Consider the following 18285-nt stretch of genomic DNA (forward strand, 5'->3'; position numbering starts at 1 on the left):
AATAGATCAGATAGAACACCTGAACGTCCTGAACTGGTGGCTTCCTGTAGGAGTTGTGGTACAACTAATAACTCATTACTCAGTGCTAATGTTTTGGGGTTAAACATTGGACATGTTCGGACCACATGGATTGTTAGAGGACAACACCACACAATGGCTCTGTGACATTGGAAGACTTAAAAGCGTCAAATTAAAGTGCATTGGCATGTGCATCTGCACTAAGCAAGGACTGCATCTCATGAGTCATCGCATTTGAAGGTACTGAGTGCTCAGATAGGAGGAAAACAGTCCTAATTTTGGAAACAAGCAGCGTTATGTTGTCACCCAGAAACACACGTTTCTTTTCCAAGCTACAGCACACAATATTTGATAAACATTAGTTTTTTTTTTAAATATCAAAAAGTTTAGTCTGCTTTGTGTTTTCCTTTTTGCCATGTTTAATCAGATATTGTAGTATCGCGATACTGGTATCGTGACAATCCTACGATCGTAAGAGTGACCTCCACAAGTAAGGAACAAATAGAGGTTGGTGATACTGTAGATACCATGTAAACTCACAAGCCTGTGGTTCTCATAGCGTTATTATGGCTGTACTGGAGGTTTGGGGTAGCCTGCCTAGGTTGTCATAAAAATGTCATCAAAATAAACATTGAACCACACACACACACCCACACCCACACCCACACACACACACACAGAGAAATCAAATCTGCCATGGTGGAAAATGTAAAAGATATATAGAGGAAGTGTTCTAATATCTAATTATGTGGTTACACTTTTACATTGCAGAAAACCGGGCCCTTGCAGAAAACCGGACATGGGCCCTTAAATCCTCAAAATGTTATACATCTGCACCATTGACTTGCTGCATAACTGCTTGGTATGGCAACAGCACAGCCCTCAATCGCATGGCGCTACAGGGGGTGGTGCGGACAGCCCAGTACTTACCTGGGGCCTAGCGCCCTGCCATCCAGGACCTCTATATAAGAAGGTGTGAAAGGAAAGCCCAGAAAAATCACTCCAGCCACTAGGGTTGCACATTTTGGGGAATATTCAGAGGTGGAAACCTTCCGTGGGAATTAACAGGAATATATGGGAATTAACAGAAATATATGGGAATTAATATTAATACAATTTAAATGTAGATGTTTTTTGCATTGGATATATTTACCATATCATATGGAGAGAGAAACATAAACCTTTTACCTTGTCATAAGTAGACATAATTGCAAATTATTAAATCCTTCCAATAGACATTTTAAAAAACAATTTAGTTACGAATTGAACTTTAAATGAGTTGACTCTTCACATGGGATGATTTCACTGTACAACAAAAGGGAATATTGGATGATCACCAATGATCCATCGAATCTCCCCCAAAAAGTTAACATCATACATCTGTAAACCTAAAGCTTTGGTTGTCTTCCTCTCAGGCTTCCATGTCTTCTCCCTGGACCTCCTCAATGTCCACCTCTTGAACATCAGACTGTGGCCTCATCTTCACTGTCACTTTCCAACTTTGCTGAGGATGGCTCGTTGTCAGGCTCAAAAAGCATAACATTTGCCTGGATGGCCACCACATTTTCAACCCTTGTATTGCGCTCTGAGGTGGCTGATGTTTGTGGGATTTGGAGGATGATAGGCTCTTTCCCTTGTTGCCTCTCAGATACACAAAGTCCCTTCTACGAGGTGGCTGATGAAATATGTTGAAACGCCTGCAACATTGCATCTCCATCCCAAAGACATTGCTTGGAAGTGTACCTCGCCAGACTGCCAAGAACCTTGCCCTCATCCAGGCCAAGGTGGCGAGACACGGTAGTGATTACACCATAGACCCTGTTGATCTCTGCACCAGACAGGATGCTCTTGCCAGCATACTTGGGGTCCAACATGTTCGCTGAGGTGTGTATGGGCTTCCGGCAGAAGTCTTCACTACAGTTTCCTCTGCTTGGCGCAACAGTAAAGTGGGCAGGGCAGCACGGATTTCTTCTGAACATCAGACAGGATGCCATTGTCTCCCTCAATCCGTGCAATGGCTACTGCTATAGGTTTCAGGAGTTTTAGGCGGCTTACCACTCTCTCCCAAAATACATAATCCAGGAGGATCCTCTTGATGGGGCTCTCCATATCAGCAGACTGTGATATGGCCATTTCTTGGAGACCCCTTCCCCTCCAGGAGACTGTCAAACATGATGACAACATCACCCCAACGGGTGTGGCTGGGCAGCTTCAATGTGATGCTCTTATTCTTCTCACTTTGCTACTATAACTTGATGACCCTTCACATAGCTAACCCTTTCCTTCGGCCTCTTGTAGAGTGTATCCATTTCAGTGCCATGATGTCCTTGAGGAGCAGATTTAATGCATGAGCAGCACAGCCAATGGGTGTGATGTGAGGGTAGGACTCCTCCACTTTAGACCAAGCAGCCTTCATGTTTGCAGCATTGTCTGTCACCAGTGCAAAAACCTTCTGTGGTCCAAGGTCATTGATAACTGCCTTCAGCGCATCTGCAATGTAGAGACCTGTGTGTCTGTTGTCCCTTGTGTCTGTGCTCTTGTAGAATACTGGTTGAGGGGTGGAGATGTAGTTAATTTTTCCTTGCCCACGAACATTCGACCACCCATTAGAGATGATTGCAATACAGTCTGCTTTCTCTATGATTTGCTTGACCTTCACTTTAACTCTGTTGAACTCTGAATCCAGCAAATGAGTAGATAAAGCATGTCTGGTTGGAGGGGTGTATGCTAGGCAAAGAACATCCAGAAATCTCTTCCAATACACATTGCCTGTGAGCATCAGAGGTTAACCAGTTGCATACACAGCTCGAGCAAGACATTCATCAGCATTTCTCTGACTGCGTTCCTCCATTGAGTCAAAACAACTGCCGAATCCAGGAGGACCAATGAGGTGCTATCGATAAGGAGTCTCATTTTCACCTTGAATAGAAGTAGAGGGACTTTTGTCAGAAGTTGCTTGTTGTGAGTGCTGAGGGAACATTATGCACTTGCCCAGATGATTCTGCATCTTTGTTGCATTCCTTACAGTATTTTCAAATGTACACAGCTTTAACTTCTACATTAGCTGCAGTGAAATGTCTCGAAACATCCGATAGTGCCTGTGGCATTTTCCTGTCAAGATTAGAATGTTTAAAACAAGAAAACAATTTCAAATAAAAATGTACAGATAAATAGTTAAGCAGTTAAAATGAAACATGTATGGAAACAGATGAATTAACACTCCTCAGTTAGCAGGGTCAGGCAAGCTAAAACCCACATGGTAGCAAAAACTAACTAGCAGAAATTGTTAACAAGTTAGAAAGGATTTAAACACACTTTGCTGTAGGCTACTATTTATTAGTTAACAAAAAATAATGTTGTATAAAATATATTCACCCCACCCAGTATTGTAATCAAAACTTACCAGAAAGCATGTAGACCTTGGCTCAGACAGTGTAGTAGTGTGGGCTCAATAGCATCTCACTAGTGTGCAAGATCTTGAGAATCAGCTGTACATGTGATGGAAGAGTATACTGCACGAGATGGAAGAATGCACTGTGCATGCAGAGGGTTGCAATTCCATTGAATTGGGGATAGTTTAACTAAAATATGCCACACGACCTAGAATTGCCTTATGTGTAACCCACATAAAAAGTTCACTGTTATAAGCTAACATTTTTGATGAATTTAAGCAAAATTCCCCAAATTCCCAGGGTTAACTTCGCATGGAAAATGTCGACCCTTTTCAACCCTGTCAGCCACACAAGCCATAGACTGTTCGCTCTGCTTCCGCACTGCAAGTCTTACACAAAGTCTGACACCGACAGGCTCATTAACAGCTACTATCCCCAAGCCATCAGACTGCTAAATATCTAACACAACGGCTACATGGACTATCTGAGATGACCCTTGTATGTTATTATTGCACTTTGTATGCACACTTACAGGAATGTCCAAACTCACGCACACTGACACTCCAACACACACTTATACTGACTCCACACACACACACAGCTGCTACTCTGTTTATCATATATCCTGATGCCTAGCGACCGCACCCCTTTACATAGAGGTCGCTATCACTCCAGGATCCCTGCACATTGGAAAAATGGTATTGAAACTGACCCTGTATATACAGACTGTAGCTTCTCACTTTTATTTCTCGTGGGTTTTGCCAACACACTGACTCAACTCCAGCCACTTTAATAATGGGAATTGATGGGAGATGTAAAATATATCACTAGCCACTTTAAACAATGCTACCTAATATAATGTTTACATACCCTACATTATTCATCTCATATGTATATGTATATGTATATGTAGTACAGTATATGTACTGTACTCTATCATCTACTGCATCTTTATGTAATACATGTATCACTAGCCACTTTAACTATGCCACTTTGTTTACATACTCATCTCATATGTATATACTGCACTCAATACCATCTACTGTATCTTGCCTATGCCGCTCTGTACCATCACTCACTCATATATCTTTATGTACATATTCTTTATCCCCTTACACTTCTGTCTATAAGGTAGTAGTTTTGGAATTGTTAGCTAGATTACTTGTTGGTTATTACTGCATTGTCGGAACTAGAAGCACAAGCATCTTGCTACGCTCGCATTAACATCTGCTAACCATGTGTATGTGACAAATAACATTTGATTTGATTATCTTATTTATAGTGATAAATCGATATGGCATTGCATACATCGATAACTGCATTGTTGGGAGCTTGCAAGAAAGGTATTTGAAGGTGCTTGTGCACATGCCACAAAAATGTGAAAATCAATCATTCAAAAAGTAAAGATCAATTTTACCAGAGAGAAAGAAAAAAAAAGTCTAACGCAGATTTGCGGGACACACTTAAGGGGGTACACACAAATGAAAATCACCATGAGTAAGTAACTGAAATAAACCCCATTTCGTCTATGAAAACATTTGTCATGGAAAATGGATGCTATGCAGTATGTATCAGAAAAGAGGTCATTAACACTAAATAAATTCCTAGGGACATGTTGTGTGCAGCATAATGCCACAGGTTGGGAACCACTGCAGTAAACCAAAATAATACAAATAGTTTAGGCAAGCTGAAATATTAATCTCAGTAATGCAATATACCATCTACAGTCTGTTAAATGTACACAGGTTTGTTAAATGCAAAGTGTGTAGGCTAAATCAGTACTCAGCTGGCCACTTACACATAGGCTACAGAGAGGATTATAGGAGCCGAGAGGTGGCTCAAATCCCACACAGCCAGCAACACTCAGGCCTGTTGAGTATTGAGTAATTTCATTCCTGTAGCAACAGGCCTGACGAGGATATCTAGGGAAGCTATGGAAGAGTAATGCCTTGAGTGTAAATATACAGTTGTAGTCGGAAGTTTACATACACCTTAGCCAAATACATTTAAATTCAGTTTTTCACAATTCCTGACATTTAATCCTAGCAAAAATGACCTGTTTTAGGTCAGTTAGGATCACCACATTATTTTAAGAATGTGAAATGTCAGAATAATAGTAGAGAGAATGATTTATTTCAGCTTTTATTTCTTTCATCACATTCCTAGGGGGTCAGAAGTTTACATGCAATGCTATCAAATACTAATTGAGTGTCTTTAAATTGTTAAACTTGGGTCAAACATTTTGGGTAGCCGTCCACAAGCTTCCCACAATAAGTTGGGTGAATTTTGGTCCATTCCTCCAGACAAAGCTGCGGTAACTGAGTCAGGTTTGTAGGCCTCCTTGCTCGCACACCCTTTTTCAGTTGTGCCCACAAATATTTTATAGGATTGAGGTCAGGGCTTTGTGATGGCCACTCCAATACCTGGACTTTGTCCTTAAGCTATTTTGCCACAACTTTGGAAGTATGCCTGGGGCCATTGTCCATTTGGAAGACTCATTTGCAACCAAGCTTTAACTTCCTGACTGATGTCTTGAGATGTTGCTTCAATATATCCACATCAATTTGCTTCCTCATGAAGCCATCTATTTTGAGAAGTGCACCAGTCCCTCCTGCAGTAAAGTACCCACACAACATGATACTGATACTTTCAGGTCGATATAGGACTCGTTTTACTGTGGATATGGATGCTTTTGTACCTGTTTCCTCCAGCATCTTTACAAGGTCCTTTGTTGTTGTTCTGGGATTGATTTGCAATTTTCACACCAAAGTACGTTCATCTCTAGGAGACAGTACACATCTCCTTCCTGAGCTGTATGACGGCTGCATGGTCCCATGGTGTTTATACTTGCGTACTATTGTTTGTACAGAATGTGGTACCTTCAGGCGTTTGGAAATCGCTCCCAAGGATGAATCAGACTCATGAAATAATCCGTCTGTAAACAATTGTTGGAAAAATTACTTGTGCCATGCACAAAGTAAATGTCCTAACAGACTTGCCCAAACTATAGTTTGTTAACAAGAAATTTGTGGAGTCGTTGAAAAACGAGTTAATGACTCCAACTTAATTGTATGTAAACCTCCGACTTCAACTGTATATGACCACTCTTCTCAGTGGTATGACCAGGTAAACAGGCCAACATGAATTCCACAGTAGCTTTTCCTTCACCTGTTAGGCTTTGAAGTGGCTGATTAAACCCAACTGTCCTACGAACACTATTGGACAAGTCTAACAAATAAGCTTAACTACAGACAACAAGGACAATACTGAGGTTACCCTACATACATCACATGTTATTGAGGGGTAGCCCACCAATGCTGAAGCTTCCCTTCCCACACGTATAATGTGATAGTGATGACGTAATATTGTGATATCCCTTGCATGAGCTTGCTGATTATAGCCATAAGAGAGAGATAAGGCTGTGAGTGACATTGGATGAGTCATACATTGACATGAAGAGGAGGAAGGGGGTTGGTGTGCGGGGACTCTTAATTCTAATCCTTTTATGAGGGACAAAAACGAGGCTGATGATGTCATGCCAGATACCTTTCTTGAAATTTGGAGCCTCTCCGCGGTCACTTCTGGGGAAGTGTGACTCACCACATGATGGTGGCATCAATCCTCTTACATCATGTCTGTGTCCCCAAATAGCACCCTATTCCCTACATAGTAGTACACTATATAGGGAAGAGGGTGCAATTTGGGGATGATTCACATGCCACTTCTAGCTGTCCAACATTGTTCACACAGAGTTAATGGTTTCCGATCTGCTAGCATCTGAAGGGTAGCTATCAGTTACAGTGCCTTCAGAAATAATTCATACCCCTTAACTTATTCCACATTTGTGACCCGTTTCAGGAAACTGGGCGTTTGTCACGGATCACTACTTTTGGCAGAAATGCCTCTGGAACATGTGAACTTTCATGTGGCTTAATAACAAACTTGTATGCCATCTGTAAATACGGAATACAATTGTTATATTACAAGACTAGTTGGTTTAGCCACAGACAGATACAGCAACCTTCCTGCTAGCCATGACTGGCTGAGGTGGCCTGGACATGGAGAGTTGAGTTCGGATTGGTCTGCCACATAGCACACTTCTGTCTATTCGAGCTGGTTAGTATGTGTAGGTAATCCTGTCTAATGCAGCTTTTTATTTTATATATATAAATATATAATATATAAATATAAATAAAAGCTCGCACAAGCATTTTCAGTATATACAGTGGGGCAAAAAAGTATTTAGTCAGCCACCAATTGTGCAAGTTCTCCCACTTAAAAAGATGAGGCCTGTAATTTTCATCATAGGTACACTTCAACTATGACAGACAAAATGAGAAGAAACAAAATCCAGAAAATCACATTGTAGGATTTTTAATGAATTTATTTGCAAATTATGGTGGAAAATAAGTATTCGGTCACCTACAAACAAGCAAGATTTCTGGCTCTCACAGACCTCTAACTTCTTCTTTAAGAGGCTCCTCTGTCCTCCACTCGTTACCTGTATTAATGGCACCTGTTTGAACTTGTTATCTGTATAAAAGACACCTGTCCACAACCTCAAACAGTCACACTCCAACCTCCACTATGGCCAAGACCAAAGAGCTGTCAAAGGACACCAGAAACAAAATTGTAGACCTGCACCAGGCTGGGAAGACTGAATCTACAATAGGTAAGCAGCTTGGTTTGAAGAAATCAACTGTGGGAGCAATTATTAGGAAATGAAGACATACAAGACCACTGATAATCTCCCTCGATCTGGGGCTCCACGCAGATCTCACCCCGTGGGGTCAAAATGATCACAAGAACGGTGACCAAAATCCCAGAACCACACCTAGTGAATGACCTGCAGAGAGCTGGGACCAAAGTAATAAAGCCTACCATCAGTAACACACTACGCCGCCAGGGACTCAAATCCTGCAGTGCCAGACGTGTCCCCCTGCTTAAGCCAGTACATGTCCAGGCCCGTCTGAAGTTTGCTAGAGAGCATTTGGATGATCCAGAAGAAGATTGGGAGAATGTCATATGGTCAGATGAAACCAAAATATAACTTTTTGGTAAAAACTCAACTCGTCGTGTTTGGAGGACCAAAGAATGTCGAGTTGCATCCAAAGAACACCATACCTACTGTGAAGCATGGGGGTGGAAACATCATGCTTTGGGGCTGTTTTTCTGCAAAGGGACCAGGACGACTGATCCGTGTAAAGAAAAGAATGAATGGGGCCATGTATCGTGAGATTTTGAGTGAAAACCTCCTTCCATCAGCAAGGGCATTGAAGATGAAACGTGGCTGGGTCTTTCAGCATGACAATGATCCCAAACACACCGCCCGGGCAACGAAGGAGTGGCTTCGTAAGAAGCATTTCAAGGTCCTGGAGTGGCCTAGCCAGTCTCCAGATCTCAACCCCATAGAAAATCTTTGGAGGGAGTTGAAAGTCCGTGTTGCCCAGCAACAGTCCCAAAACATCACTGCTCTAGAGGAGATCTGCATGGAGGAATGGGCCAAAATACCCGCAACGGTGTGTGAAAACCTTGTGAAGAAAACGTTTGACCTCTGTCATTGCCAACAAAGGGTATATAACAAAGTATTAATATCATCTTTTGTTATTGACCAAATACTTATTTTCCACCATAATTTGCAAATAAATTCATAAAAAATCATACAATGTGATTTTCTGGATTTTTTTTCTCATTTTGTCTGTCATAGTTGAAGTGTACCTATGATGAAAAGTACAGGCCTCTCATCTTTTTAAGTGGGAGAACTTGCACAATTGGTGGCTGACCAAATACTTTTTTGCCCTACTGTATATTTTATATGAGATTCTTCAAAGTAGCCACCCTTTGCTTTGATGACATCTGTGCACACTTCGCATCATCTCAACCAGCTTCATGAGGTAGTCACCTGGAATGCCACTCCCAATCTAATTTAAGAGCTTGAGAAAATCTCCAAGGGTAAAAAAAAAGAAAATAAAAAAAGGGAGAAAATTCCCAAACCCAGATGCGAAAAGCTAATACAAACATACCCAAGATGTCACAAAGATGTAATTACCGCCAAAGCGGCTCCTACAAAGTTGACTCCGGGGTTGAATACTTATGTAAATTTTATATTTCTATATTTTATTTTCAATAAATTTGAAAACATGCTTTCATTGCCATTATCAGGTATTGTGTGTAGATGGTTGAAAGAAAAATATTTGATCAATTAAAATGTGGAATAAGTCAAGGGGTATGAATACTTTCCAAAGGCACTGTATCACAGATGCATTAAGATTACAATGAGAATTAAATCGTCTTCGGTTCATGTACGCACAATGGCCTGTCAAAGGGCTGACCATCACAGATGCCTTGGAAGTGGACAGTGCAACAAAACTGCTGAAGCACATATTGGGCTAAATATACACCAACAATTGTGAGGCAAATAGGAATAGGAAGGTAAATTATATTATATTGTGTTCACTGTGACTGGAAAAACATCAAGTTAGGTGTAGGCCTATATACTATATTTTTGCCTGAAGGTATTACGTAAACAAAATCTATAGGGTACTGCAGGTTCAAATTGTTTAGCCTTTAAAACCAATATACTGCACCTGGTATGTAGACATAGAACAGGAAATGAGTAGTCTTTTCATATCCACACAAATGGAGAGGGGCGCTCCCAAAGGGATCAGTGACTCTTACAATGTGTTGAACTGGTTAGTCTTGTATGTTACCCTGTGTTACTCATAACTCACCTTTGCTGCTGTGTACAGAAACTCCATCAAAAATCCAACCGCGTTTTCACGCCACTTAATCTTTAGCGACCGAAAAGTAAAAAATAACCGTACACCTTTTTTCAACCTCGTCTCATATCGGTCAGTTGCCCAAGTCACATGACAATGGGCAGTGCATCGCGGCAGGAAAAGGACATCACCCAGTTTCACATTGACAGACCCTTCCAAATAGGATTATCTCAACTCCCCTTAAAAACACACAGTACACTGACACAGACACACACTCCCTTTCCCCTAGCATACAAGTATGTGTACACTCGTTTGAAAAGTGAATTATTAACTAAGAAGGGCAAGGATGTGAGGAAAATGGCCAATGAAAGCTTCAGCTATAGCAAACAGACTTATCTTTTGTGAAAATGAGTCATCTGCAGCCATTAAGTTGTAAACACATAGATTGGATAGCAACTAGTGCATGTAGTGACAACCGTCTGTGAATCCACTGTGTAAGAGATTGTTAAGAAGCTTCATAGCTGCCAACAGTCTGCCTGAGATAGATTGAACTAACGGCACTGGGCAAAATCTGATTCCCTAACAGACTGTATTCAAATCCCAGCCCTCAACAAGCGATTTGTTTTTGGAATGGAAAAGTTTTGGAGAGCTCAGATTTGCCAAGGTTAAATGAAATGTCAGTGAAATGTCACAAAAACAGTAAATGCTTCATACTAACCAGAAATAGGGTAGATAACTGTAGGCCATAATAATCTATTACCATAATACCATTAGATACACATATCACATTACAGTACATACAGTCATGGCCAAACGTTTTGAGAATGACAGAAATATTAATTCAAAGTTTGCTGCTTCAGTGTCTTTAGATATCAGATGTTACTATGGAATACTGAAGTATAATTAAATCAAATCAAATTTTATACACATACATATGGTTAGCAGATGTTAATGCGAGTGTAGCGAAATGCTTGTGCTTCTAGTTCCGACAATGCAGTAATAACCAACAAGTAATCTAACTAACAATTCCAAAACTACTGTCTTATACACACACACACACGTGTATAATTACAAGCATTTCATACGTGTCAAAGGCTTTTATTGACAATTACATGAAGTTAATTGTCAATAAAGACCTCTGCAATCCGCCCTGGCATGCTGTCAATTAACTTCTGGGCCACATCCTGACTGATGGCAGCCCATTCTTGCATGGAGTTTGTCTGAATTTGTGGGGTTTTGTTTTGTCCACCCGCCACAAGTTCTCTATGGGATTACGCTCTGGGTAGTTTCCTGGCCATGGACCCAAAATATAGATTTTTTGTTCCCCGAGCCACTTAGTTATCACTTTTGCATTATGGCAAGGTGCTCCATCATGCTGGAAAAGGCATTGTTTGTCACCAAACTGTTCCTGGATGGTTGGGAGAAGTTGCTCTCGGAGGGTTGGTTCCATTCTTTATTCATGGCTGTATTCTTGGGCAAAATTGTGAGTGATCCCACTCCCTTGGCTGAGAAGCAACCCCACACATGAATGGTCTCAGGATGCTTTACTGTTGACATGATACAGGACTGATGGTAGCGCTCACCTTGTCTTCTCCGGACAAGCTTTTTTCCGGATGCCCCAAACAATCGGAAAGGGGATTCACCAGAGAAAATTACTTTACCCCAGTCCTCAGCAGTCCAATCCCTGTACCTTTTGCAGAATATCAGTCTGTCCCTGATGTTTTTCCTGGAGAGAAGTGGCTTCTTTGCTGCCCTTCTTGACACCAGGCCATCCCACAAAAAAGTATTTTCCTCACTGTGCATGCAGATACACCTGCCTGCTGCCATTCCTGAGCAAGCTCTGTACTGGTGGTGCCTCGATCGCGCAGCTGAATCAACTTTAGGAGACGGTCCTGGCGCTTGCTGGACTATCATGGTCGCCCTGAAGCCTTCTTCACAACAATTGAACTGCTCTCCTTGAAGTTCTTGATGATCCGATAAATGGTTGATTTAGGTGCAATCTTACTGGCAGCAATATCCTTGCCTGTGAAGCCCTTTTTGTGCAAAGCAATGATGGACGGCACGTGTTTCCTTGCAGGTAACCATGTTTGACAGAGGAAGAACAATGATTCCAAGCACCACCCTACTTTTAAAGCTTCCAGTCTGTTATTCGAACTCAATCAGCATGACAGAATGATCTCCAGCCTTGTCCTCGTCAACACTCACACCTGTGTTAACGAGAGAATCACTGACATGTCAGCTGGTCATTTTGTGGCAGGGCTGAAATGCAGTGGAAATGTTTTTTTTTTTTTGGGGGGGGGGGACTTCAGTTCATTTGCATGGCAAAGAGGGACTTTGGGTTCCAACCACCGTGTCTTTGTCAGACGTGGTGTGGGCGAATGTGTATTTCCCACCGTAAAGCATGGAGGAGGTGGTGTTATGGTGAGGGCGTGCTTTGCTGGTGACACTGCCTGTGATTTATTTAGAATTCAAGGTACACTTAAGCAGCATGGCTACCACAGCATTCTGCAGCAGTACGCTATCCCATCTGGTTTGGGCTTAGTGGGACTAGCATTTGTTTTTCAACAGGACAATGACCCAACACACCTCCAGACGGTATAAGGGCTATTTTGTCAAGGAGAGTAATGGAGCACTGCATCAGATGACCTGGCCCCACAATCACCCGATCTCAACCAAATTGAGACGGTAGTGAAGCATAGTGAAGGAAAAGTAGCCAACAAGTGCTCAGCATATGTGCGAACTCCTTCAAGACTGTTGGAAAAGCATTCCAGGTGAAGCTGGTTGAGGGAATGCCAAGAGTGTGCAAAGCTGTCATCAAGGCAAAGGGTGGCAACTTTGAAGAATCTCAAATATATTTTGATTTGCTTAACACTTTTTTTTGGTTACGATATAATGCCATGTGTTATTTCATAGTTTTGATGTCTTCACTATTAGTCTACAACGTAGAACATTTAAAGAATAAAGAAAAAACCTTGAATAGGTGTGTCCAAACTTTTGACTGGTACTGGAATTGTTTTATGTTTCATCTAAAAAAGCATTGTTGTACAATTAAAAAGGTCAAATACACTGCATTTAAAACAGTCAGCAATAATATGATGAATTCAGGGCTGGTGAAAGATATACCTAGGCTAAATATTAGCCTTCCACAAGGATAAGAATGTCATTATTTTATCAAAAATAAAATTTTGCGAAAAATTTCATTTTATCAAAATGATTACTGAAGTCGGTCTATGAAAATGCCCTTTATTGTTACAAATGCAACCTTACTAACAATGACTAACTTCTTGTAGCAGGCATTAGGCTATAGAACATTAACACAGGTCTCATCAACAACCTCAAGACCATGTGCTAGTGATAAGCCAGCTAACCCTTATATTACTTATATTTGGATCTATTTGCTAGCTAACAAGGTTGAACGGTTGAATTGTTATGAAGACACCCTTCTGTTTGTCTCTAACTGTTTGACAAGCATGTTGGCCTGTCCACTTTGTTCAGATGTTGAAATTAAGTGGCCTACCTTATTTCGCAGAATGAGTTGCGAATTCTTTACTGCACATTCATAAAACACAGACTAGACAGCTAATATAACAGTCTTTGGCTAAAATGCTGCTTGCGTTACATGGTACCCCCAATGCCAGCTCGCCACAAACTGAACATTCATTTTCCAGATTCAATGTTTATTGATACTCTCGCTTTAGTAGCGTCTGAGACATAAAATGGGTATCGTTAGAAAGGTTAACTACTCCTCTATTAAAGTAAAATAATGCAATGTGTGTCCGTATGACTGATTCTGTTGGACAAAACCTCAAATGCAAATAGAGATGTGATCTCTCAACTTTGTTGGCGTGAGAGGCATGGGGACGGGCTTGGTGTGTGAGTAACCAGAGAAAGAGGTGTAGCGAGAGGTTTCACTCTGGCTAAAAATCTGTCCAAAATAAGGCCAATGCATTTTTATGGGTTTACTTTGGACCTAAGCCTGTCGCCTGCCTTCCCGCATTTGGGACAACGACTTGCATGGTTTAGGGCGGAGACATGCATCTCATCATTACATACAGATCCCGCATGTAAACAAAAAATAACAAAACCTTGATACTTGTGATACAGGCATTTGCAATATCACGCAAAAACATACATTTGAATTAATCAAATAAATTCGATTTATCGCCCAGCCCTACGTACAACTTTCAATAAGACTCCACCCCAAAATTGTGTGTTGCGTTTCGTTGCCTTGCGTCTACAAGCACCCTTACAGTCTTTCGGTTTGTGCAAATAGTTTGTTTATCTATGTACATGTTTTACATTGCACCTCTGCACTTCGACTCAGACACGTGTAGTAGTGCCATTGTATTTCAACTACAGAAGTACTGATGCATTCTAAAACAGGGAGGTACAGATGTAGGATCTTAATTTGACCTGTATTGTCATAGCAAAATAATCCTGCAGGAACAGGATTTTAATGTTTAGTCCATATTGTTACTTGATCGGTGGTTAGGCTATTAGCTCGACAAAAGTAGGCTACATGAAAATACAGTTAATATAACCGTGTGTTAGTGGAGGTTTTCAGTGAATTTCATGTAAATCACAAGGCTTATGTACATTTCCTGCAGTAAAGGAAATTCTCATCAACAAAAAAAAGAGTGAACAAATTAAGATCCTACACCTGCATTCAAGATAAGTATAAGTCCTTCTAAACTTAATGGTTTATGCCTTAGAGAGTCCACTTCCCAAGAGGCAGTAGGCCAGTCCTGGGGGTTGTCTGGATTGCTACAGCCACATGATTGTGTAACATGGGATAGGAAGCAGCGGTCTGAACACTGAAAGAAATGCCAAGCTAAGGGAAAGCAGGCATTTCCTGATGTGGCAGAACAGCTGGTGATGGTCTAGTATCTACCTCTCTTGCACTGTGTGTGGGGGTTCATGTGTTTGAGTCTACTGTATGTGTGCATGCATACATGCATGCATAAGTGGGTCAGGGGAGATTTTTTTTGGTCACGGTCAAAAATGGACCCTTGACGATAGATGTTTACTTAATGTTTGTCTATTGTGGAAAGAAGGTTAAAGAAATGCTATTATACCTCAGTATCCGATCTCAATTAGTCATACAAAGAAACCATAGAGGATGCATATTTGTTTCTCATTGATTGCCCAAAAACTTAAGGCATTTTTTTTATGAATGATCCCCACAGACTCTCAATGTCGCCCAAAGCAACTTACTCATCCTCTTAATATGATGTTATTTTGAGAGGCCCCCAGGGAACTGGAATGTAGTTTTAGCCATTGACCTAGGTCCAAGGCCATCTGGCTTGCTTCTCAGCCTGAACCACCTAGATGCTTTACCACTGGGCTTCTAACAGCACTGTACGGATGCCAATGAGTTGGTTGGAGTGTCCATTCTGGCCAGCATAAACTGGGCACCAGAAAGGCCTGGAAATACAACAAGATATTTTGATCCTAGTACAGCCACATTTCTAAATACACGCTGACGACAACATTCTTGGTTCCCCAATCCCGCCTGAAACGGGAGTATAGGGGTATCAGGCAGTTCTCAAAAGGTGCCCAAGGGAAACCGTTTAAAAAGCACTTAATGTTACAGTTCAGAAGTCACCATTTATTTTTTTAAATCCTTAAATCTGTCGGGAGCCAGAGGATTTAATCCCTTAGTGAAGGTATGGATTTGTACATACCCTGCTCTGAGAGGAATGGCACAATCCCAAATATACACTCCCATGCCTAAACACAGTGAACTAGAGAGGCTGACGAAGCAGAACTTGAGCATAGAGAGAACATGTGTCACGAGTAAAAATACACAAGGGTGTTTGGCAAGCACAGCTGAAAGCCTTTCTGGCAGAGAACCACTGCAATTTGATGAATATATTAGATTAGTTCAGCAAAAATGAATAAAAGTCAGGAGCAATAACATCCCTGAACGTAGACATGCATTTCCTACTGTTGTCAATGAGTCGATTACACGTCTCTTGATTTGAATTCATTTGTGTTATGCGGTAGACGTTAGTTAGAATGACCTAATTGGGCGGACTACATGAATTTAGCGTGAATGGACTTACGTTGTGGATGACTGATTCCATGGCGTCGGTGACATTGCTGGGTGTGTTGGGGTTGCTCATGGCTCCTCTTCTCTGTGGGATGGATGCAAGTGCTGTGGCTCTGTCTGGAGAGCTAACGGGGTAAGGGAGAGATGTGGCTTTAGCCCTTTTCTTTCTCACCTGGACTCAGACAGCTTTTGGGCAGCATAACCTGGGAAACACAGAAAGGTAGACGGGTTTAAAGATTGAATCTTAAAATGGTGAAACTGCCAGGTCCGTTTGGATGCTCCTCACCTCAGTTTAGCCAACAAAACCAAAACATGACAAAGGGGAAATGGAGCCACTGTTCGCCCCCAGAGCCTAACGCAGATACCATATTTTTCCCCCAGTATCACAGTGCCTTCAGGAAGTATTCAGACTCCTTGACTTAAAATGTTGTTACATTACAACCTTATTCTAAAATGGATTAATACCCCATAACGACAAAGCAAAAACAGGCTTCCTGACAATTTTGCTAATTTATTTAAAAAAAAAGTAAATATTACATTTTCATAAGTATTCAGACCAGAACTTAGTTGAAGCACCTTTGGCAGCGATTATAGCATCAAGTCTTCTTGGGTATGATGCTAGAAGCTTGGCACACCAGTATTTGGGGAGTTTCCAACATTCTTCTCTGCAGATCCTGTCAGATTGGATGGGGAGCATTGCAGCACATATATTTTCAAGTCTCTCCAGAGATGTTCGATCATGTTCAAGTCCGGGCTCTGGCTGGGTGCCACTCAAGGACATTGAGACTTGTCCCGAAGCCCCTCCTGCGTTGTCTTGGCTGTGTGCTTAGGGTCATGGTCCTGTTGGAAGGTGAACCTTCACCCCAGTCCGAGGTCCTGAGCACTCTGGAGCAGGTTTTCATCAAGGATATCTGTACTTTGCTCTGTTCATCTTTCCCTCGATCCTGACAAGTCTCCCAGTCCCTGCCGCTGAAAAACATAACCACAGCATGATGCTACCACCACGCTTCACCGTAGGTTTCCGCCAGACGTGACGCTTAGCATTCAGGCCAAAGAGTTGATTCTTGGTTTCATCAGACTAGAGAATCTTGTTTCTCATGGTCTGAGAGCCTTTTGGCAAACTCCAAGCGGGCTGTCATGTACCTTTTACTGAGAAGTGGCTTCCGTCTGCCCACTCTACCATAAAGGCCTGCTTGTCTGACTGGTGCACTTCACAAAATAGATGGCTTCATGAGGTAGGAAAATTATGTGGATATATTGAAGCAACATCTCAACACATTGGTAAGGAAGTTAAAGCTTGGTCGCAAATGTGTCTTCCAAGTGGACAATGACCCCAAGCATATTTCCAAAGTTGTGGCAAAATGGCTTAAGGACATCAAAGGCAAGGTATTGGAGTGACTATCACAAAGCCCTGACCTCAATCCTATAGAAAATGAGTGGGCAGAACTGAAAAAGCGTGTGCGAGCAAGGAGGCCTACAAACCTGACTCGGTCAGGAGGAATGGGCCAAAATTCACCCAACATATTGTGGGAAGCTTGTGGAAGGCTACCCGAAACATTTGACCCATGTTAAACAATTTACAGGCAATGCTACCAAATACTAATTGAGTGTATGTAAACTTCTGACCCACTGGGAATGTGATGAAATAAATAAAAGCTTAAATAAATCACTCTACTATTATTCTGACATTTCACATTCTTAAAATAAAGTGGTGATCCTAACTGACCTAAGACAGGGAATTTGTACTAGGATTAAAATGTCAGGAATTGTGAAAAACTGAGTTTAAATGTATTTGGCTAAGGTGTATGTAAAATTCCGACTTCAACTGAATTTATTCCATTTTAGAATAAGGCTATAATGTAACAAAATGTAGAAAAAGTAAAAAGGGTCTGAATACTTTCCGAAGGCACTGTATGTAAAAAAAAAAAAAAATCCACAGCGACTTACATTTTGTGCAACCACATAAAGTAGTACATTTAAATCAGCAAATTCTTGCCGAAATGCATCACATTTATGCAGAAACAGAGTTCGCCCTTTTCTTTATTCTCCCGGTTAGTCACCGGATGAAGTATCCTGGGGTAAGGAACGTTTTTACTTATCAGCA

General features: G+C 41.4%; 1 protein-coding gene across 3 annotated transcripts in view; it reads right to left on the reverse strand.

Moving 5' to 3' along the window:
* LOC109908810 (anion exchange protein 2) overlaps positions 1-18285 on the reverse strand; it is a 108503-nt gene that overhangs the window by 38004 nt on the left and 52214 nt on the right. For 2 of the 3 annotated variants that reach the window (XM_020507520.2, XM_031796199.1), the window contains one exon: positions 16195-16384. In XM_020507520.2, the coding sequence (XP_020363109.1) occupies positions 16195-16254 (60 nt within the window). In that variant the 5' untranslated portion in view covers positions 16255-16384. Of the gene's footprint in view, positions 1-10141; positions 10394-16194; positions 16385-18285 lie in introns of those variants that run through there. The other variant, XM_020507522.2, reaches the window with a different exon arrangement.

This window comes from Oncorhynchus kisutch, linkage group LG18 (genome assembly GCF_002021735.2).
Source record: "Oncorhynchus kisutch isolate 150728-3 linkage group LG18, Okis_V2, whole genome shotgun sequence".
In the NCBI taxonomy this organism is placed as follows: Eukaryota; Metazoa; Chordata; class Actinopteri; order Salmoniformes; family Salmonidae; genus Oncorhynchus; species Oncorhynchus kisutch.